This window comes from Eschrichtius robustus, chromosome 1, assembly GCF_028021215.1.
Source record: "Eschrichtius robustus isolate mEscRob2 chromosome 1, mEscRob2.pri, whole genome shotgun sequence".
Taxonomy (NCBI): Eukaryota; Metazoa; Chordata; class Mammalia; order Artiodactyla; family Eschrichtiidae; genus Eschrichtius; species Eschrichtius robustus.
The window spans coordinates 199801114-199825773 of NC_090824.1; the positions used below are offsets into that span (position 1 = coordinate 199801114).

General features: G+C 42.8%; 1 protein-coding gene across 4 annotated transcripts in view; it reads right to left on the reverse strand.

Moving 5' to 3' along the window:
* Positions 1–23173, reverse strand: part of WAC (WW domain containing adaptor with coiled-coil) — an 82037-nt gene extending 58864 nt beyond the window's left edge. For 2 of the 4 annotated variants that reach the window (XM_068562869.1, XM_068562845.1), the window contains exons 1-3: positions 22393–22750; positions 22098–22134; positions 20394–20589 (exon numbers count right to left, since the gene is read on the reverse strand). In XM_068562869.1, the coding sequence (XP_068418970.1) occupies positions 20394–20589; positions 22098–22134; positions 22393–22433 (274 nt within the window). In that variant the 5' untranslated portion in view covers positions 22434–22750. Of the gene's footprint in view, positions 1–20393; positions 20590–22097; positions 22135–22392; positions 22751–22939 lie in introns of those variants that run through there. The other 2 variants (XM_068562851.1, XM_068562859.1) reach the window with 2 other exon arrangements.
* Positions 23174–24660: the final 1487 nt, after the last annotated feature.

The window sequence follows — 24660 nt, forward strand, 5'->3', positions numbered from 1 at the left end:
TGCTCATGTATTTACGTGTCCTCTACCAGTGTCTCAGGCAAATATCATGCTCCCCCAATGGTTTTCTACCTTACACATTCCACCTGGTATATCAATACATTTACCTTGGTGGATTAGTACTACTACACATTCTTCACTCTACAGTTTTGTTATCTTCTCACCTTTCACTTCTAATCAACCTTTGACTTCTAGGTGCCTGCCTATTATATCAACTAAAAAGCCTACAGTGTATAAAAATTATGTTCTACTCTTTGTAGAGTGTCTTTATTCCCCAGGACAGCCCCACCTTGGGATTCCCTGAACTCCTTGAGCGCACCAGATTTTACTGATTCTGAAGCAAACTCATTATCTTACTTGCTTTCACTAATTATCAGCAATTGCCGTCCTTGACACAGTAAAGTGCAGTAACGTGAGCCAAGAAAGATGGACAACTGTGAACTTACCTAGGTTGGTTCACTTACATAAAACTTCTTACAATTTATATTTATAGGGACTTCCCTGGTGGTCCAGTGGCTAAGGCTCCACACTCCCAATGCAGGGGGCCCGGGTTTGAACCCTGGTCAGGGAACTAGATCCCACATGCATGCTGCAACTAAGAGTGTGCACGCCACAACTAAAGACCCCGTGTGCAGCAATGAAGATCCCACGTGCTGCAACTAAGATCTGACACAGCCAAATAAATATTTATCAAGGTAGTTTGTTGTGCATAACACTGGAGAACAAAGTAAGCGGCAGCAGGAAAAAAAATGAGGAAAAATTATTTCACAGAAGTAAAGTTTCATCTCTTAAGACCCGAGCTTGCTAAATCTCATATCCTTTCTATAGGTAATGATAATGTATAACATTAATACCGTTTTATAATACTGTTGTTATATTGCCTCAACATGTGATTTTTACTGGCACTGAAAATGCATTAAACTATGCCTAAGAGCGGGGCCCCCAACCCCCAGGCCACGGACCAGTACCGGTCTGTGGGCTGCTGTTAGGAACCGGGCCGCACAGCAGGAGGTGAGTGGCAGGTGAGGGAGTGAAGCCTCACCTGCCGCCCCCCATCGCTCCCCCCCATCGCCCCCCGCGACCGCCTGAACCCTCTCCCGCCTCCACTCCCCCGCCCCGTGCAAAAACTGCCTTCCACGAAACCAGTCCCTGGTGCCACAAAGGTTGAGGACCACTACCCAAGAGTTTATTAACTGATAACACAGGTACTCAAGTTAATTTCTGAACACCTCAGGGTATAGAAAACCACCTGTTTTTATTAGAAAAAGACTGTTTCAAGTTAAATAATCTTGACTTATGCAATTACCAGTCTCAAATGTTTAGGACAATCTCCATGTTAAAACTGTTATACATTTAATGACAAAAATGTGAAGTTTTCATTTAAGGAAACTACTGCTGGCAGGCAGGAAACACATAGTCTTCTACAACCCAAAATAACCCATTCACATCCAGGCCAAAAGCTGAGTGCTAGTGTAAAACAGTCCACAATTACTGTAAAAAATACCTGAAATTCTTTGATGCAACGAAAGCACTAAGATAGAAGAGACATTTCCCTAGAAAGCAAGGGTTTGTAAAAATCTTTACACACTGTACGTATGACTCAAACACACTGTTTGAATCACAGGTTATTCCAAAGTTCTCTAGTATGAGACACTACAGACAAAATGTCATTAAGAATTAGAAGGCGTGTGAGTGCTGACGACTCCAACTGGATCCTATTGAGCCCCAAAGTTTGTCACACTTGCTTCCAGGAGAAAATGAAGGATACTTCCGCAGACTTAAAGGGCTCATGTTCGCTTAGCATCAAAGTTTTAACTTATAGTTCTTTAAAGTTTTAAATATATTTAAATTAAAACATTTTTAAGTGTTAAAAGATTCCAAGTTAAAGCTTCTCCCAGACTTTCTGCCAACTAACATGCCGTGGGATTCGCCACAGGACTCCATCATTCATACAGCACAGAGCAGTGGCTGTCCAACTTTTATGTGCACCAACCTGCAGGTTAAATTTGCTGACATTCAGGTCTCAGCACCCAGAGGTTCTGACTCAGGCGGAACTGAGTGGCATTTTAAACACCCCAAGTGATTCTGAGGCAAATGGTCCCTGGACCACACTCTGAAAAACAATGGTACATGTTTCTGACCATGGCGGGGGGGGAAGAACGCTTCTCTAAAATATGATAAACATAGATTTCTCTGAAACATACTGAAGTATATTCTGAAGAACAAAGAAAAACTGACAAGACTTAAAATTACTGGCAGTATATTTCATAGTATATGTTCACTTTTTGTTCAAAAAACCCTCTGTAGACCTAAATGAATGCACTGGATTTAGTCTAAGATTGGATATTTAGTCCTCTGAGGGGAGAAGATTCACGAGAAACCAAGCATTTGAACAGTCTGTTGCTGCCCTGGGTGAGAACCACAGATGTCACTGTCATCCTTTCGATTATCCCATTTCAATGCACTCAATGTTATTACTCCTTAGTAATCATTCTGAATGGCACATTTTTAGATATCATTTATCAAACTAGCTAAGTGGTTGACTGAAGCTATCCGAGATACCCAGTAGGAAGGCAGACAGACCGTGAGGCAGGAAGGTACCTAACATGCTGGAGGAGAGTCAAGGAAGTCAGTGCTGTAATCTCAGCAAGTCGAGAGGAGGATCTAGAGACAGAATGTCAGAGAGGTAACAATGCTGCAGTCACAAATCACACACAGGACCTGCTGGCCATTGTTAAGGACATTCGAGAGGGTCTGCTGCCCTGAGAATAAACTGAAGAGTCAGAAGGTAGGAAAGCAGAAAAACCGGTTAGGAGGCTCAAGATTATTGGTCTGAGCAACTGAGAGGCTATAGTTTCTGCTTATCAAAATGCAGATGACTGGGAAAAGCAGGTTTGAGAGGGGAAAATGAGCAGCTCAGTTTTGGACACTACAATATAACCATCATAAATAAAGTGTTTCCTGGGATAAAAGATGTGCTAACTAACCTAGACTGGAGATTGGGAGGTTAGAGAAGCGACCTCTAAATTGAAGCCTGAAAAACAGGAAGGAATTAACTAGGCAAAGGGGAGTGGGGGAGAGACAGTATTCTAGAAAGAAACAGCACGTGTAAGTTACCCATGTGTGACAGATCTCCATTAGCTTCAGAGAACTACAGGAGGGCTAGACACAGAGAGATGCAGCAAGGTGTTCACTGAAACATTTGTGCTTTACCTGAAGGGCACTGGGGAGACAAAGATTTTTTCATAAAGAATGAGCAAATGTGCTTTTCTTAGAAGGTGATTCTGGCTGCAGTGTGGATAATGAACTGGGGAGAGGAGGGGACAGTAGACCACTGCTTTAATTTAGGCAAGAGGGGATCACGATCCCAGCTAGAAAAAAATGAGTAAGATTCACGAGCTATTTCAGAGGCAAGATCTAAGCGAGTCAGTAAGTGGATATTGGGGATAAGGGACGATAACAGCATTAAGAAAGTCAAGAGCGAAGCAAAGGAAAGGAAACCAAGATGCAGTTAAATGGACAACCAGGATATTTCACCCACACCTCAATGCTTATTCCATTACACAGTAAACCTAACACAGCATTATAAAAAAATACTTACCCATGCTAGATTATTTGCATTTTGAAAAATTCATTTTCACCAAAAACAAATCGCCAAATTTAGGTATTAACATGTACACTCTACTTACATACTTTAAACTTAAAAGACCACTAATGACTCTTCCCTTAACCTTAAATGGCGCTCTATATAATTTCATGACAACTTTGTTTTATAATTTTGTAAGTATCTCATCTATTAAGTAAAAACCAGAAAAGGCTGTATGTTCAAAAGAACATACACTAGAATACATAGAACAAAGAATACAAAGAATAAAGAATACACAAGAATTTCTGAAATATGAAATTAGTATTTCTTCCCTTTTTAAAAGTAAATCCACCAGAAAATGGTTTTTGACCAACAGAGTTTAAGTTTAAAATATTTAATACTCGGCATCTTGAGAGTCAAAATGACTATTTCCCGACAAAGCAAAAAAATGAATACTATATTCAGTGGGCAACTTAAGACTTAAATTGGAAGCTGTATTGACAAGGTCACAAACTGAATCACTTTTTTACATAAACAAAAATGATTTTTAAAGTATATACCATACAGTGAAAACTTTAGGGCTTCTGTTTATAATAGTCTTGAAAAGGCTCAGCCTTATTTCTCAACTTAAACTTAATGAAGGCAGAGGAAACTATCATGCTGTTCTATCCTTCTCTATATACAGTGATGAAAATACTACATGAACACTGGAGAGAAATATTCTAAAGGTCCCCACACAAACAAAAGAAGCCATACATACTACACTGCTGGCAGGGAGAGAGTTTTGGTTACCATGCAATGGCAGGACACACAGCAAATATCTCAAAGCATAAATTAAAGCACAAAAATTCAGAAGGTTCTCCTGCACACATTTCAAGCCATTTATTTGGAAAGGACCCTGGAGATTATCAATTCAACCTTGTTTAAAAAAGGGGAAGGAAAAAGAAAGCAGTCAAAAAATTACATGATTTGCCCATAGTCAAAAAGCTAAGAACAAGCAAACAAAAACTACAACATCCAGACCTCAAGACTGGTGCTCTTTCACCTTACAGTTTTCTCACCTTAATCCTTTTTACCAAGTTAACAATGCTATCTCTTAACAGCACGCCATCCTAAAAGATACATGTATCCAAACCCCAAAAAAGGAACTTCCTTACAATTAGAATCCAGTCAATATTCAAAGAGTTCTGGCTCTATGATTCAACGTTTTCCTTTTTTTTAGGTTTCAAATTTTACTTGGTAGTAGTTCTTTAACACGATGCTTTGACATGTGTATTAAAAACCCAAATGCCACCCAATAAGCGTCTTCTGAAATAACACTGCAGAACACAAAACAGAAGGTCCCCATATGCTTCCTGGCCTTCCTCCACTGACAGCAGTCTTAGTGATACTGAAAGGTTACAGAGAGGGAATATCTAGTAGGTCCAAGAAGACACGGCTAACAAACCCAACTTAGGCACCACTCTGACCAACAAGCCTGATTTTCTCCACCTGACAGAGGAGAAAGCATGATGATACACTATTCCAACACCACAAAAATATATTAGTGCTTTTAAGCCAGAAGATAGCTTTTTAAAAACCACACATATCCTTAAGAATAAACATTAAGAGAAAAAATCGGAAAGGTGATAAATAATGTGATGACGCTTAAAAAGATAATAAGCGTTAGAATACACACGTACAGAAACGTAGACAGGAACCTTCAAGCATTCACCGTAAGGAGTCTCCAATGATGAAAACTCTTACATGCACTTAAGTACTCCTCCTTTGAGAGCCTAGAGTATATTCACTCAAATATCTGAGGCCAATTCTTTAATCGTTGAAGATGTGCTTGACTATTAAAAATAACTAATAATTCAGTGAAAATACTGGTAACTAAGGTAGGAGAAAAGTTGGCTAATATTGTTTAGGTAACACTGTTTCAGATCAAAAACAAAATGGGACTTAAGAGAAATTAAGATCCATCTGTTACTATGGCTCTTGATTTTCAACAAGATGTGAATTCAACCCCAAAAGATTTCAACTGAGCCACTGCTGGACTGAAATAGTCTATGTTCTTTAAATGAGTTTACTTTTAAAAGTCATAATTTTACTGTCAAAATTTTACTGTCAAGAGCCAAAGTATGCCATGTTATAGTTGCATTCTTTTTTTGCTGATAAAAAAATGATCTTCAGTTAACATTTTAGTCACTTTTAGGAATAAAATCACAACACGATGAATCACTAATTAAAAATAATTAGAGCAGTAATTCTCAAGGGTGAAAGAAATGGAGCACCACATGTGAGAATTTCTGGGAAAGTCTTAATTTCAGTAAGCTTGAAAAACCTTATTGAATATTCAAATATAAGGGAATTTGGAAAAAAAAGACCAACAACCAAAAAAAAAAAAAAAACCCTACAAAAAAACCAAAAACTCACCTTATTGTCCTGCCTAAATATATCATAGAAAGTACTGTAAGATCTCCTTAAGTAGTCGGTGGGTGGTGCATGAATTAAAAGGATTTGAGAAACGATTTACAAAAGGAACAGTAAAAAAAATTAGTAAAAAGTCTGTAAAGTTTTAAACATCGTTATTCAAATTAAATATAGTATATTATAGTTTATCATAAGGCAACTGACAGTAGTCTAACTATCAAGGTGACTTAAAAGAACTGGTAATAATGTGTTGGAATTAACATACCAATTACCATACACAATTTTTTAAAAAGTTTATTTAGATAGTTTCCTGAAAATGTGAATAAACTGTTTGCTTCCTTCACAAACAGTACAAAAGCAACTTCAATCCAACCTAAGAATTCTAGAATAGTAAATGCACCTGAAAGCAAACTCTCTGAGGTTTACTACCACTCACCCGTTTCTCACATGTACTAGATATGTAAAATGGCATGTAAGTTTAACAGCACTGAGCACCTGCATTTATATGCCAGGCCCTGATACAATTAAAATTAACACAGCCTCTACCTTCCAGGAGCTGAGAGAAGGCAAACCACGTACGTGAACAATTACAACTCACTGGACGGCAGCTGTAAGAGGAACAGGGTCAAGGAAGGCTTCACACAACAGAAGAACTGGGACCCTGAAGGGTTAAGAGGTTTGCCAAGAAAAATAAGGTGGGGTAGGAGTAGTGAGAGGACAGTTTTGGCTGTGAAAAACACATACAAGGGGGACAAAAGTATCTGATGTTCTCGGACCGGGAAAGCAGTTTCTATACGACTGTAACAGAGAGAAAGGAGAGGTGGGGCTGAGAAAAGTTTGGACTCTTGGCCACGGTGACTCAGAGGATTTTCAATTCTTCAAATTTTCTAGCTATGTTTACAAGCAGAAACTCTATTCTGAGATGCCAACTTTCCAGCGTGAACATAACAGCGGTTTCTTTTCACCTCAGTGTCCCCTATGTACACCAGGCAGAAAGACCACCCAGGCAGGCATATGAGGAAGCAGGGAGGAAAACTCCCAGATCTGCACAGTCATGTTGCTCGTATGTAATGTGCTTCGATATAGAGCCTCCATGAGGTCTAGGGTTCCTCCTAAACACAGGAGGAAAGGAAAGGAAAACTTCCCAAGTATTAACCAAGACAGAGAATACTCAAGTTAGGAACGTCCCATGAAACATGCCTCATGAGCAAGAAGGTATGCGGACCTAGAAATCCAAGGAGAGGGTGCGCAGCAAGGACAGGACGACGCAGAGCGCGCTAACGTGTCGGTGCAGATAAACGAGACTCTGAGCTCAGGAAGCGCTTGTAACAGCAGCATGGAGAGGAAAGACAGCATGATGAAAAATCAAAAAACTACCAATAAGGAAGGAGAAATCACTTCAAAGGACTTCAGTAAAAGAACGAGTGGAAGGTTTTCAGTGCACCTGGCAACCAAGAGATTATTAGCAACCGCGAAAAGAGAAATCTCAATACTACAGAGAGAAGACGCCATAACAGCAATGGGCTAAATTTAAATTTTAAAACACTAAAACTTCTTAGTTGCATTAGCCACATTTCAAGTATTCAATAGGCACACGTGGCTCGTGGTTACCATACTGGAGAGCTCAGATACTGGACATTTTCAACTACACAAACGTTCTTTTGGACAGTGGCTAACTAACCTAGACTCTCCTTCCCAAATATAAACGTACAACTTCAAACAGCAAAAATATGAGGAAACCAGTAACATGGAGGAGATAAACCAAACCCAGACAGAAAACTTTCTGAGGGCACATATTTGACATGGGAAAAACTCGAATATAATATAAAATCTCAAGAGTATTTCTACCGAATCACAGTCATCAAATTACAATAAGTTATTTAAAAATTAAATCATCCAAAATAAAACTTTCAACAGGTGGACAAAACGAACACAGCTTTCACTATAACTATGGCACTAGGAGAACCTGCCATGGGATTCTTCTCCCCAGAGTACAATGTACTCTCATTCAAAAAGTATCCAAACACCTACTTTTTACTAAGCAAGAGATAAGAACAGAACCAAAACACACCTAACACAAACCCCAAAAGGAGAAGAGTCAGAAACAATTTTTAAAAAAGAAGGGGAGGGTGGCAGGAGGAGGGGAGAGGGAATGACCCTTTCTAAGGGTTATCCTTTGGCTAAAACAGCCTTAAGCAGAACTACAACAAGAAAAAAAGACCACATTTAACAAGGAGAGACTGGTGAAGGAGAAATCCTAAAGACTCTCAAGCTGGGGGTGGGAGAGTAGAGGAAAGCGAGACACACGCACTGTAATGGGTTAAGCTACCTAAAAAAGAACTAGGTTTGATGTGGACTTCTCATCTGCAACTAGGAATAGTAATCAATTTAGAAGGAGCTTCAAAAAAATTAAATAAAATTTTAAAAGATTCAAGGAAAAATGATTTTAATCTAGCCAAAAGATCATTCTCCATGTCTAGAAACAAAATGAAGACATGTTTGGGCATAGCAAAGCCTCAGATTACCACCCATTAAAAAATAATAGTTATGAATCTTTATGTAAACATAAAGGTAGAACACATAAAGGAAAAAATGCTTTTAAAAAATAAGTGAAATCAACTATCATACTGGAAAACTTTCTCACCTGTCAGAAAACAGATCAAGTAAACATTAAGAATAAAAGGATTTCTATTACATAGTAACGTACGACAGAATTAAAGAACTTGATCTAAACAGTTCTTTGTACCGAAGAGAAAAATACATTATTTTCAAACATCTCAAAAATATCTGCTGTCATTAAACTATTAACGAGAAAAAAAATCTTAATTCCAAAAGGCCAATAAAATTAGAAAAACAAAAAGCCAAATAATAATTTTTAAAATACCGATTTACAACATTCATTTAGAAATTTGAAGGCACACTTCTAAATACTCCTGGACTTAAAAAAAAAAAAAAACAAAAAGGAAAATCAAAACTGAAATCACCTTTAGGCCTGAATTAAAATGAAATCACTCTATAACTCTACATTAAAATCTATGTAGGGCTTCCCTGGTGGCACAGTGGTTGAGAATCTGCCTGCCAATGCAGGGGACACGGGTTCGAGCCCTGGTCTGGGAAGATCCCACATGCCGCGGAGCAACTGGGCCCGTGAGCCACAACTACTGAGCCTGCGTGTCTGGAGCCTGTGCTCCGCAACAAGAGAGGCCACGACAGTGAGAGGCCCGTGCACCGCGATGAAGAGTGGTCCCTGCTCGCCACAACTAGAGAAAGCCCTCGCACAGAAACGAAGACCCAACACAGCCAAAAATAAAAATAAATTAATTAATAAAATCTATGTAATATGAACAAAGCAGCAAAGTTTAGAAAATTTACATGTCAATCCATTCTACATTATCAAAGTAGGAACCAGAAGTTTCTATATTAGTGAAATTTTGATACGGTTCCCAAACAAGATTGTAAGAGCAATAAAGAGGTCACCCAATGACAAATACATGTCCAAACCTATCTCTCTAGATTTGACACCAGAAATCTGTTTTTCCCTCAAAATACGCGTATCAACTGCAATCCTCTTTAAATTCTACTTCTACCATCTTAATCCAAATCCTAATCACCTCAAATCTATAGCACAATAAGCACTGCTAACAACACACGGCTTTATATAATCAAAGGTTGGCTAACGTGCCCCACATCCGCACACTAAAGGACAACCTCAAAGCCTAACTGTACAGCGTGCCCACGTGCGAGGACACGAGGGGAAGTCGTAAGCAGTGTGTCGTCCCCTGAGCTAGGAACGACATGGTGCTGACAAAAGTCCCACTGAACAGCGAGCAGGAGCCACCAGCAGTTCTCCTGCTCTAAGGGGAACAGACTTGATGAAAATGAAAACCAACTAAGACATCAGTTAAACAGTAATTCCCTATGTCTGCACTAAAAATAGCAGTTTGACATTTAAATACTAAAAGGAGTGCTACATTTTAAAACCTGTTCTTCCCAAGAACCAAGAACATCCCTAAATTATGAGAGTCGGTATCAGGGACTCACCCAACTCCTGGTCAAGGTAACAATAAATCAATCTAGCCCAAATCAAACTGACGCGGAAATCTGGAGGGACCAAGTACCTTGGGTCTACTTTTGCAAAATAATCAACACTGACATTTAAGTTACATTACAAAGGAACTACCATACTTACACAAAAATACAAAACTGAGGTTGGTCTACAGCTTTAGACAGTACAGCCTTGTGACTTAACCCTGAAGAATATTCTTTATAACTTAAATGTCCCATGATAAACGAGACTCACCTCTATGCAGAGTATTAAATACGAATGCTTTAAAACCTTGATAAGGAGCCAACAGGCAGCAGGAACACATCGTCACAGAAAAGGCTGTGGGACAGGAGAGAACACCACTTCTAACAGCCTACCTTACTGTGTTCCAACTCCCATGTTTTCCCCAGGGCTTCAATGAATGTTTTCATAAACCACCAGCACATACTTTTATGAAGTTGGAAGAGTCTGGAAACTTATTCTTCACAAACGCATTATTAAATGCAGAAATATTTACCATGATCTTCTCCATCTAAGCCAAAATATTCCAGAACAACATCTTTTACTCGTACTGCTTTCTGGTTACCACAGAGGACTAGTTCTATGGGTACAGTACAGGTCAAAACCCTTCAGAAGACGCCAACCCGACGCCATGCTCTTCGGGCACAGCGCCACGCGATTCAGCAGGAATGATAGATTAAGCCAGAAGACCAGCACTACCTAACACATCCAACACACTCAGCCTGAGCTTCCTTTAAAATCCAACTATAGCTGACCCTTGACCCACGCAGGTTTGAACTGCATTGCTCCACTTACAGGCAGATTTCTTCCCCAATATACACATTCCACAGTACTCCACGAGCTGAAGTCAGCTGAATCTGAAACGCAGAGCGGTGGGTAAGGATGCTCGACTGTAAAGTCATACACAGAACGGCTACTGGGGCAGGGGGCTGGCTGGCACCCTAACCCCTACATCGTTCGACGGCCCACTCTGCTCCTCAGGGTCAACTGCAGGAAGACGGTCTGCTAGCACCTGAGGTCAGCCTGAGCACGACGACTCGGGTCAAGGCTCTGTCTTCCGCAGAAACAAAAACCAGATGAAGCTTAGCACTGGGCTGTCTCAGGAAAGCCTGACTGCACGGGAATGGGGGTGTGTGTGCCAGAGACACCTGATCTAAGTAAGAGCGGCAGCTTCAGATACGACCCAAACATATCCTGCTGGCCTGGCCAGCTGCTAATACTGGTTAAAAACTCCTCCACTTCCCAGCATTCGTTCTACTCTGGAGCAATGGCTGTTACATTAGATGCCACAGGATGCTAACTGAGAGATTTAAGGCGTAACTGTGTACAAATTATACTATTATCTGTGCACTAGAAAAGAAGGTGACGGAGAAGACAGTTCTCTGAAACTCAAGAAAGCACACAGTATGACCTGGCAAACAACCACTCCGACTTCTAGACTCCTAACGAGAATATTCACATTCCTTCACGTCCATCTCAGCGTTCCTCCTCTTGTGCGTACTCTCCCTAGGTCTACAGTCTGCATGTATCTAAATTAAACCAGTGTGTATTTAAAAATTCAGTTTTACACACACACACACACACAAAAATTCAGTTTTCTAGTCTCCCCTCCCCACCCACCCCCCATTGCTCTGACTGATGGTAATTCAGATGGAGTCAGGAATTTGTAGCTCTAAAAGCTTCCTAGGTGACCTGAATAGACAGCCAAATTTGGGGTAACTACCCTAAATGTGTGTCTTGGTTTACCCTTCCATCGATCCTAAAACTCTCTCAACTGCAGAGCTCCGGATATGAGCAGCTAACAAGCTAGCATGGCCCTGCAGCCCCTTCACGTCACTCTCACCCATCAGACTCCTCACCTGGCAAGTGAAATACCCAGGACAGTCCTTCCTAAGGACGAAGGAAGAAAGAAGCAGTAGCTTGAGACTGGGGCTGCTAGTCTGACACCAACTCCTCATCAGTCACAGGAATAAGGATAAACATAATAATGTACTATGTCACAGTCTGAGCACTTGGCTAGATGCTTCACAAGTGTTCCAAGGTTTGTAATTTTCATTCAACCCCACAGCAATCCTAGCGAGTGGACACAAAAACACAGAGCGAGTGACATGCCTGAAGTCAGCACCCAGCTACACGTATCAGCGACTGGACTAAAACACAAATCTAACTGAAAGATGGCTCCACCCATTGGTTAAGGATAAGAGATAAGTATTCACATTCTCTGAGCACTAACTAAAAGTACGCCTGGTCAGTCCTCTCAGATTGATACTGCCAACACCAAGTGTCTACTGAATCCACTGTGAAAATATACTAAAGACGAGCCAAATAACCCCATAATGTGAAACCATTTTTAATAAGAACTGCAAAGGCTATGTATAGTATCCTTCTCATATGTTATGGCACAAGAAGGAGTCCTATGAAAACTACCGACAGGATCTGAGGCGATTTCATTTTCTCCCTTCTCTGCATTTTCTAGTTTTTCTATAATAAATTCGTACTAACAAAGAAAAACTCTAGTACAAGCAGCACTATACAGTTCAAGGGCCCATTAACTCCAATCCTGCCTGGCATAAAGATGCTGTTTCAGAAATCAAGCGGATAAAAAATTTCTTCAGAAAAATAGGAAAACGTGTTAAGCTAAATAGGTCAACAGGGTGATCATATTCTCCAGAACTGTGCTGTCCAATTCCGTAGCCACTAACCACACGTGGCCAAGTAGGCACAGGAAATGTGGCCCCCAACTGAAATATGCAATTAGCGTAAAATACCAGATTTCAAAGACTTTGCACAAAAAAAGGATTATTAAAAAAAAATCTTAATAGTTTTTAAAACACCCAGTGCATGCTGAAATGAGAATATTTTGGATACGTCAGGTTATATAAAATATACTAAAGCTCACTCCTACTTCAACAGCGCTACTAGAAAACTCGTCTTCGTGGCTCACTTTGTTTCTACTGGGCAGTGCTGCTCTAAGACCTTGTCACTCACGTGCAGCCAACAACACGGCAACATCTGGGATCTTGTTAAAAAGGCAGACCCTTGGGCCCTACCCCAGAACTGCTGAACTAGAAAATGCATTTTAGCAAGATCCCCAGATGTTCAGCATACACACACACGTTGGAGAAACACTATTCCGGAAAACCACAATTTCATTTCCCTTTCCATCTTGACAATCCCAATGGTCTTTCATCTACCCACTTACTAAAATCTGCCAAGGTGTCAGGCACTGTTATAGGCAACAGGGATACAAGGGGATAAAATCATCAACAAATTTACTCCCTATTCTGGTGGAGTATATTCCAGAGGACACGCAAAACCGTCAGCCCTGCTGTAACACTTTTTGTCGAAAAATGCCAATTTGTTTGAGCACCGTTGATTTATCAGGAAACTACCTGAGCACGACGCAGATTTCCCCACTTCCCTACAAGCAACCTCACCCGGGAGGAACACCAGCTGCAGCCAGCTGGACCAGGCTGCACTGGAGTTCACGGCACAGACACGTACGCCTCCAACACCTGCCAGCTACCCCAGCTCAGCGTCCGAGTTATGGGTCACATCTCTCCACAGTCGGTTACAATCTTCAAAGGGTTATTTCAGATAACCCTCCTTCCGTCACTTCACAGTAACTCACAAACCGCAACCCTTCCACAAGCTGCTAACTTCAGGTCTTCGTCAAGGTAAAATGCCGCATCTACTGCATCGTTAGTGTACTCCTTGACAGTTTAACAAAGTTGTGCAAGATCTTCGCAAGGCTCCCCCCTTCCTAACGTGCCGCCGACGGTGTTCTTGGAGTCCTGTGCCCCACCCACGTCTCCCCCATAAACCCTGGGGTGCACTCGGCACGGCACGGTAACTTCCAGGAACACGTGCTGTAACACAATGACAAGAAGGCGGTAACATCAGGTCACCTAAGTACAAAGAAGGAACAAAGCAGTGGGAAGGACAGGCGATGATAGGACGGCTGTCTGAGTGACCGGAACGGCAGGTAAGGCCTCTGGGAGAGGGTGGCACTTCGGCAGACACCCTGCTGGAGAGACGGCACCAGGGGTACACACAGAAAGATGAACATCCCAGAAACGAGGAGCAAAATGTGCACAACTCTTGAGACAAGAACAAACCTGCTGCAGGGCCGGTACGGACAGAGCAGCTCGGACAAGGGGAAGAGGCCGAAGAGGTACCCAGACGCCAGATTACACAGGGCTTATCACAGGCCTCGGTAAGTAACACCGTCAGGGAAGGGTCTCGGGCGTGACAGTGACGTAAGCTGTCATTTTAACTGGACTACTCTGGCTACGTGCTGTGTGAAGCGTAAAAGATGTGGGACACCATTCAACAGGCTCCTGCAGAGTCCAGGCGGGAGAAGGAAGGAACAACAGTTTTATTTTAAGTACAGACGGTCCCAGACTTACCACGGTTCGACTTAGGATTTGTTGACCTTACAATGGTGTGGAAGCCAACAGGCAGGCGGTGGGACCCATACTTGTAATTCTGAATTCTGCTCTTCTCCCAGGCTAGCGAGCGATATGCGGTAGGATACGCCCTCAGGATTGGAGCTCCCCGTCAGCCACGTGACTAGAAGGCGAACCACCCCTACACTTACAGCCATTCTGCTTTTCACTCTCAGTACAGCAGTCAGTCAGTTACACGCGATATTCAACACTTTACTGTAAAGCGGGCTTTGTGTTAGACAATTTTACCCAAAATGATTTTGCTCATGTAAGTGTTCTGAGCACATTTAAGGTAGGTTACATGTATTAAATGTAACATGCAATAAACTAGGTACTATAGTTTAAACTACAGTACTTTTTTATAGTACATTTCCAACTTACGATATTTTCAACTTTCGGTGGGTTTATTGAGATGTAACCCCACTGTAAGTCGAGGAAGATCTGTGCTAAGAAGCGGTTACAGCTGGAGTACAACTTTAAGGTAGAGATAAGGTTTTATATGCAGCAAAAAAACTCGCTTCCTACTTTCAACAATTAATAGTAGGCTAAATAACTAGATTATATGTTCATCAGTAAAACAGGAAGAATCCTGATCGGCCTAATTCAATGGGTTATGGGACCAGGTGAAAAACAATGTAAAAGGGCTTTCAAGATTATGAAGCATCACGTAAATCATAAAAAGGAGAGTCTTCATAGGATATACTTTTAACCCCTAAGTAACTGGTTTTGAAATGACTGACAAACAGTATCTCCAGTTCTTAGCACAGGGTCGCAGAAGTAGAGTCCAGGTACAGATGTGGTCCCAGGTACAGAATCTCTACCAAGATACCCCAGCTCATTGCTAGCTCCACTCTTTCCAGCATCGAAACAAAATGGTTCACTACATAAATCAAAAGCATTCTGCACAACAGAATAAGACAAACAGAGCCTCAACAGGAAGACAACCTAGAATATATAAATTTTCTGTGAATTATGGACCAGAAATCCTAAGTATGTTACACCAAGAACTTTAGATACATCTTGCAGAACTAAAACAGTTCAACTGAGACTGCCTTAAAAGATCAAAGTAAACCATTCCAAAATATTTTTGATTGTGAAATTGAAATCCATTATATCATAAATACATAATAACCACCTCTTTAAGAGTAACAAACAGGTTAAAATGTGATGACTAGAAGACAAATGACATGGTACGTGTTCAAACACATGCACAAATGTTTAGAGCATGTATTTCCTAAAATTAAGGAACACTGAAGAGCTGAAATATTAAAACTGTTTATCCACCAACCTTACTCTGTTCCTCTTGAAATGGAATACCTATTTCCTGTGGTCTTTTTTAACTGACCTATGGAAACCCAATGCAAACCTATCTGCCTAGTTTATTACCTTACTACATATACACTGGACCAATAAAAATAGATAATACTTACCTATTTTCACTAGACAGAAAAACACTTAATTCAAGTATTAGTAAATTTTAGATTCTGTATGAAATTTCCAAGTTGCTTTGAAAACAAGCCTCTGTATACGAGGGCTTAACTTGAGAAAAATGGCTTCTTCCTAGTAAAATTGGCAAGCTTTCCCATTAAAACTTATTTTTAAAAGTACACTAACATGATCATCTGGTCTAGAACTACACACACACACACACACACACCACACCTACACCCACACCCACAGTACCACTGTCAATGCCCTGATGTTGATACCCTACTATAATTCATTAAGATGTATCCAGAGCATTAAGAGGATACAAGTAAAGTCATCTTTATACTAATTTGTAATATAGTAAACACCCACCAAATAAAGTTCAAATATGCCTGAATGTTTCATCTCCAACAGTGTACACAAGTTACCAGAGTAGAGAGGACTAATTTCTAGACTCATCTGTCACTATGGGTTCCTTCCATAAAAGTAAATCTTCCCTCATCTGTAACCTGTAATACAGGGATACTATCCGTACCATCTACCTTCCAAGGTCAGTGAGGATCAAATGAGACTGTTCATTTTATAGCACTTTCTCACATTACAAACGCACAGCATATTTCCTTTTATTCCAAATGTAAGTTATATGAATAACCGTAAGACCGTACTGTGCAATTATCAGTCTATTATTTAATGTGAAAATACTAAAACATTACTAAATTATACTTTAAAAACTATAAAAACACCAATTATCCCCAAATACTCCCTACTGAACAATTCCTTCAAATGTTACAGTAACCGTCATTTGACAATTGTATTAAATAATTTCCAAATTTCTCCAGATATAGCTAAATGACAAAAAAATAAAATAAAAGCTTTCATTATGCAGCTAAAAACTTTAAAATCTTTAGAAATGTAACCACTAAGGGCAATTTTTCCTTTGTACTCAAAGGTATTTGAATGCTAACTAAAAAGCTATGCAAAATCACTGTAAGTCCCACAAATCAGGGAACCGATACAGAATATTTTTCAATTAACCAATTGAGCTACGCTATCTCCCCCAAAAAGATGTTTCTAATAAGTATGTTTCTGACAGTTAATTCTTAGAGGGATGATGAGAAAAATGGGACAACCCCCAAGAGGCTGAAGTTTTGTGGAACAGCTTTACAGAATCCTTGTAAAGATAGCCTTCATTCCTAAACTCATTTGTACTATCAACATTCTTAAAGTTACTTGGTAAAATTATCCTCAGAACTAGTTTCGTTAAAGAAAAGCATACTTTAACGAAATGGAAAGAGTTTTAAAATTCCACAGAAGTACAAGTTCAACCAGAATTGTACTGTCATACTTCTGAGGTGGGGGGAGGTAAGCCGCACCTTTAAAAACATGTCTAAGCTATAAAAACAAATCCAGTATACCTTAAGATTCTTGTTTTTGGTTATTTTTAAACAAAAGATATTTTGCAGATAGATCACAGAATATATAAAAATAACTTATTCCACAAAGTTAAACAACCTTCTAGGTAAGTTATAATGTCACGTAACTTCCCTTAATTACGACAGATATCTACATTCCCTTTCATAAATCCTATGGGATAAAAACCTCTAATTCTTTTATAACTGCACATACTAAGCTGGAATAAATCCTTCTTAGCTGCAGATTTCTGAAAGTGACGATCCTCCTCAATCCCTGCTTTCTGACTTTTTATGATGTACTTTAAAGTCATTTTATATATTACTCTGAATTGGCACTTTTCAAGGAAATCCAAGGTGCCATGGAAGAAATCTAGTAAATTACTGAAAAAAAATATGCTGTGATGTGGACAGATGCCAGTAAAGCCCCATTTGGGGGGGGATACACACATCTTTAAATTAGGTAGTTATTAAAATTATTAGATTTTTTAAATCCTAAAATAAAAATCAATTTGAAATTAGTTCAATAAATATAGTAACCTGTTCTTACATTAAACTGTTACTTACAAATGCTGAGTGCACAGATAATCCAACTCACTTGCATTTCACTTTGGATAATGGTTTTGCCTGTTATGTGAACATTTATCTAAATATATTTGAATTCATATTTATTTAAAGATAAAAATCTCAGGGAATAAAAATGCCTGTAATAAAATTACATATTCCCCTTAAAATCTCAGTTTCAAACTCTCATTAGCAAGGAAAAAAAAAAACACACCTGGAGTCAAAGTATAGTGACTAAATATATCAGTATTAACTGAGGGAAGAATCACCACTTCACATCTTTAAAACACAGAATTAACATCAAAGATGCACTCCAAGCTCAAGAATGCATATCTGATTTTATGGTATTCATTATTATTCCTACCTAGTGTAAAGTAATATGGTAGCCAGGTATATGAGAGACAATACAGTCAGGGATGAAGTTAATATTAGTTAAAAGGCTCCAGACAAAGAAAAGCAAACAGCTAAAAAAGCAAATCAGAAAGTGGGGTTTAACTGAGCAAGTGACTAGATCAGAAAAATAAGTTTCTTACAAATGCAGGTAAAGAACCATCAGCAAGCAAATGCAAATAAAAAGGAAACTAAAAGCAAACAAGAAATATCTGGACTACACACAGGAAGGAGAACTAAAATCAAAATGAATAAAGAAAAAGCACAGAAAAAGCAAGCAGCTAAACCACCACCACCAGCTCTCCAGAGTCAGAGCCTTTAAGAATAGCTTCAAGGCCAGGATCACATCTTAGCATTACTTCCAGGAATACCACACAACTGTTGACACACAGCAGATGCCCAATGTTTGCTGAATGAATGAGCAACAAAATGTTCTTGGGATTATTTCACCTGTAAAAGAATTTACCAGGCATGGTTCACTGTAAATGTATGAAAGCATTTACAGAAGTCAAGTTTCCTAGAGTACTTAAAATGACCTCCTTCCTGGACTTGGGGATACATGATAGATTAACCAGATCATTATCACTAAAAGACAACCTGGGATACTCATCCATAAGGAGATGAGGTGCCACATCGTATTTAGTCACAGTCACCAAAATTTTAAAGATAAAGCAAAATACAGTGCAAACAGTACTGCCTTCTAAGAGCTAACATTTGAAATGAAATCCACTACAGAAGAGTGGCTGGTAATAGAAACATCTCAGACTACACAAACACTATGAAAATTTACCCACAAAATTAAAAACGTTAATAGTTTAAGTAATTCTGTCCAAGAACTTGTAACGCTTAATAACCAAACCCATCTGCTGTTACTTACAAACAAATATATAGTTTATCTGTGTAAGCAGCACAAAGCTATACTATACGTAACGGAGAACTATATTCCCCTCCCGTTCAATAACCACCCACATATTCCATCTCAATGCAATCTTCTGATCATTATTAATTCCTCAACCCAGTAGTTATATACAGAGGCGGCCAATGTTTCTCAATATCCCATCACACTGAGTAGAGCTGACTTCCACCCTAGGAGGCAAAAAAGAGAACCAGAAGATGCAGAATTCTTTTTTTTTTTTTTTTTGAAGTAAAGCAAAATATTGAGAAGCTAGCTGAAAATCAGACAGAAAGCCATGTGAGACTCCACCGAGTTTCCTTAGAAGTTTATAAAAGCACAATCAATAGGGTATATTTATTTCGAACACGTTATCTATTAAGCAATTTAAGATCTTATAGCAGGGCAAATAGAGATTAATTGCCTCAGCGAAATTGGTTTATCCCTCAATGCATCCTTTAGACATGAAATGTGATTATTTTGGTAAATTTTGGCCACATTAAATCTGAAAACAGTTAACAGTTTATTAACTTTTTTCCTCAGCCTTCCACCTACCACAAAGAACTTGAGGCAAAGGAATAGCTGAAGGGTAACACCACTGGGGCTAACTTTTAACAAGGTGAATATGTAAATAAATATAGAAGTTACATTAATGAGATCCTAGGGAACAGGAAAAATCTCACTTAAAAGTTCACAGCAAAAACTTAAGAAAAATTTTCTGAATCACAAATGATTTTTTTAATCTGTGAACTGTCTCAAAATACCTACTAAATTTTTAAATTCGTACTTTACCATCAGGTGACATGGCTGAACTCCTTAAAAAAAAAAAATTCAAGCAGAAACAAGTATCTCAAAATAAACCAAGCCAAATAAACTGAAACCTTTACTTGAAGAGGCGAAAGTTCCTTTCTTGGAAAAACGTCCTGCACTTCCCTCAGCATTCATAAAGCACTGGTGGGCTACAAGCATAAATGCATTCTCTAATTATCAGCTACTGGAGTCCAGTTTTGGATGCTGAGGTCAGCACCTGTTATCTCTACATCACTTGTTTGGGAATCAAATAAATTAATAAAAATATTCTGATGACATAACCAGGCAGTAATGCCTGCAAGCTGGAAACATGACTGACACCTTTTGTTTTATACAGAATTATCATGAAAAACAAACATGTGAAAGTTTCAACAAAAAAGCTACTCACCACCATCCCTCTCTCTAACTCTGTGAATATGCACATTTTTGGCCTTACTGTGACCTGTGCTGTCACTGTATTTGTTTTCAGGACTATCAGATCTCCGCAACATTTTATTTGGTGGTGAAGGATCTGCGGCGTCTCGCATTTTTTCATGTCTGTGATCACCGCTACTGGGGTGACTCTTCGATGAATACTTAAGTGCCTGTAAAACATCACCCCCCCAAAAATAAGAGAATTAAAACCTTGAACTCAACTTTCTGGGTTAGTTCTACCGTAAAACTTGACATATTAACTTCATTCCGTTTTATGAATTTGTATCAAGAAAATTAAAATTTCCTTTTCCAATTCTTTCAGTTATTTAGACAAGACCTAAATGCCTAAGAGTTACTGTAAGGCCCCTCATACAAATCAAAACACCACGTTCAAAAAAAGAGATCCACTCCACTCATTACCTTGTAAGTACAAGAAATCATACACTTTGGTAAATCAACTCAATTAATCTTTCTGGGAATTAGAAAGTTTAATCTAAAGGAGAGTACTACCGTCATCCGTTTTTGCTCTGCAACTGCTACGCTAGACACAAAATATAAGCAAGCATGCACAGGTTTCTGCAATCCAACAAAACAAAAGCATCACTTTCTCCAATTCTTGGGTTCAGGCACGTAAAGCATTTGAGACCTGACTTCCCTGCTCTTGCAGGTGCGGGAAATAACGTTAAGAGGCAGAAACGCTGGCTACTATTTCTGACCTATCACAGCGGAACTTAATGGAACTCCCTCACAACAATGTATCTGAGACAACCACAACATGGCAGTCTTTCAAAGCGCATCATCAATTATGCTTTGGAGGGCCCGGCTCAACAGGGTTTGACCTCTGACTTATGCAAACTAATGAACACTGTTTTGCACATCAGGGGGCCTAGGGTTTTTAACTTGGGCTTTTAACAAATCATGCTGGCCAGTAACACAACCGTCAGCTTAGAAACCTGCTCTCCTACCCGGTAAGGGATCAGACGCAGAAAGTCTTTCCTCCTAGTGTCATCTGAGCGCTGCCAACCATGTCTGAGACCCGCCCCACCGCCGGAACCAGGGGCCACTTCTACCAGGACTTTTTTTTTTTTTAATTACAGGTTTACGTGCAGCCGCCGCAGGCACACACACTAGAAGCACCTTCCTTACTTAGAGCGGCTGCCTCAGCACCCAAAGACCTCAACTCCGGCAGGAACAAAAGCGCCATCTTCCACTAGTAATGCACTTAGCCGCCCCGAAAACAAACTGCGAAGGGAGAGCGCTCCACCGCGCGCCCAGGAGTCGCAAACCCGTCGGCAGCTTCGCCCCGGCCTCGCGCCTACTCTGGACACCCTTCCGGCAACTTCTCGTCGCCCCGCTACAAAGGAGCGTGGCTCCAGAGGCCCCAGCGCCTCGCCCCACCGAGTCCCTCCCGCCCAGAGGCCCGAGTCCGGCCCCGCCCGGCCGAGAAGGGCTCCGCTCGCCACGCGGAGCTGCGCTTCCTCTAGTCACCTGTCAAGATGAGCGCCCACACCTCGCCGGCGAGCGCCGCGGGGGCCGAGCGCAGGCTGCGGGCGCCGCGGAGCCGTGGCCCCGAAGGGCCTGCAGCGGCTCGCGAAGCCTGCGCTCGAGTTGCGGCTCCTCCCTCCCCGCCAGCCCCGCCACCCCGCCGGCCCCGCCGGCCCCTCCGGCCCGCGGGTACCTGGTAAGGCTGCGCGTCCCCCCGCCGGTCGTGACAGCTGGAAAACAGGAAAAGAGGCGGCCTGAGGCCGGGGGCCCCGGCGCCCCCCCCGCGGAGCCCCTGGAGCCCGCCCGCGCGCACACGCACACTCGCGCCCGCCGCCCGCCCGCCCGCGCGGCCGCTCCCCCTCCCGGCTGCTCTGGATCAGGGTTAACAACAAAAATGGCGGCGTGGCCGGCCCAGATAAGGAGCAGCCGCCCCCCCGCCGCCCGCCCCGCCGCCCGCCCCGCCGCCCCGAAACGAAAAGACGATTTACCCATCACTGAGTCTCTGCTGTTTCCTCGCATACATTACCATCAATGCCCGGCCTGTGAGCGTGTGTCGGGGACGGGGAGCGGCCGCGGAGCCGGGCGGCGGGCGGGCGCGCAGGCGGCGGGCGGCGCAGGGCCCGGCGCGCCCTCGGCGACGCTCAGCACCTCCCCGTCACTGGCGCCGGCGCTCCCGGGCCATCCCCTCCGTCCGCACCACGCTCACGCTCGGCTCGGCTCAGGCCGGGCAGCGGCGAACCGGGGGAGGGGGCACCAAGACGCGTCCGGCTCGGCCCCGCGCGCAGCGACTGCCTCCTCCGCCTTCGCCTCCTCCCGCTCCGCCGCCGCCTCGCCTCCTCCCCCCGCCGCCGCCGGGTCCTCCTCCTCCTCCGCCGCCTCCTCCTCCTCCTGCCGCCGCCGCTGGTGCCGCCGCTGCCGCTCCACCAACTACATCCGGGCAACTCGGCCGCTGCGGCCTTCGGAAACCCTCGGCACTTTCCGCCGCGCCCCTCCTCTCCCACCCTCGCGCGCTCCGGAACGCCGCCTTCGGCAAACCTCGGCTCGCCGCGGCCCTCCTCTTCCTCCGCGGCCTGGCTCGCCTCCTCGCGACCCGTCCGCTCTTTCCGGTCGCCGCTGGGGGCCCGCACGCGCGCGTCCGGTCGCCGCCCTTCCACTTTAGGGGTAGTCCGGCTCGGGGAGCCGCCCGAGACTGCTCCCGGGGGCCCCGGGGCGCGCGGGGCGGGCGGCGCCTTCGGGAGGAGGCCGGTGGGGCGCGCGAGGAGCCATCGCGGACTTAATAAGGGCGGCTGCGCTGCTGCGCGTGCGCCCGGCGGCGCGGGGCGGGGAGGCGTCCCGGAGGAGCGCGCGGGCCGCCGCCCCCGCCCCTGCGGGCTCCGGCCGGGAAGCCCCTGGTTGGGCGGCGGGCGGACGCTGGCCCAGGCGCCCGCTCCGCGCGCGGGGACGCGAGCTGCCCCGGAGGCCCGCTCTTCGGAGCAGGACCCGGGGCCTGCGCGGCGGCCTGGGGAGGGCAGGGCGCGCCCCTGGGCCGTCGGCGTCTTAGAAGTAAGTCATCGCCGGAAGCGCGGGGCGAGGGCGGCGTGCGTTCCGGTTCACTGCGCGGAGCGCCCGGAGCCCGTGGGCCTGCGCCCCCCGGGTGGGGGGTCCGCGGGGGCAGAGCGAACGCCGCCGGGGCCGCTGATTGGAAACGCGCGATGTGCCTGCACGCGTGGCGGGGGGGGGGGGGCTTGGAAAAAGTGTTGTTTACTGTTTTCCACTCCTAGCCGCGCCCTCCCCTCCATCTCATTTCTTCGTTTCCCATTTTTCTCTCTTGTGGCTCCTTTTCGCTCACGTGCGGTCGCTTGGAGGTTCTGCATGTGAATGGAGGCCTGGGGAGTGCTAAGGGAATTGTTGTCAAGGGAATTTGGTGGCGCGCTCCAGGCACAGCAGCAGCGTTGGCACGTTGGGAGGGAAAAAAATCAACTCTGTCCCCCCAGCTAGGCTTTCCTGTACGGCGGTGGTATCTAGGTGGTTTTATTTCTCCTTCTGTTCTAAACTTCTTGTAAGGCAACACTGAATGAAAAGTGTAATAAACATACACTAAACATACAACAGTTTACATGGAAGAAAGAGGCAAGGTAGGAAACAAATCAGAAGAAACAAGGTCCTTCCAAAGAACTGATTTAATTGGTATCCAACCAGTTACATTATGGTTGGCCTAATGAAGAGGTGGAACGATGCGGGGAAGAAGGCCCAGAAATCACAGCTGATGGTAAAAGAAATAAAAAGTAACTACGTAGCCTTATTTGTCACATCTGCCTGCCAAAAGCTAAGATTACTGCCGTTTGGGAGGACTAGTAAAGTCCACTTAAGGCCCACCGAAGCTGTCAGTAACTAAGAAAAAAACTGCCAGTGACTGAAATGAGAAAAAAAAGAAAAGAAAAACCGGAGTCTTTTAAGTGTGGTTTCTAAACACTTTTGTGACAAGTACGCTGAAGACGAAAGACATCAGATTGGAAAAGTACAGAAAGTAATACATAAATCTCATGCAGAAACTTTTTGAAAGCTGGCAGCAAAATTTATTACTAATTTCTTGTTTGATGATTACATGTCTGCTGAACTTGTTATATACTGTTTGATCAAAAGCGGCAAACCGGGCTGAGACACGCAGCAAACAGTTGTAGGCAGTGTACAGTCGGTCCTCGTTATTCTCACATTCCATGTCTGCGAACTCCATCTGCTCACTGCAATGTATTTGTAATCCCCGAATCAGTATCCAC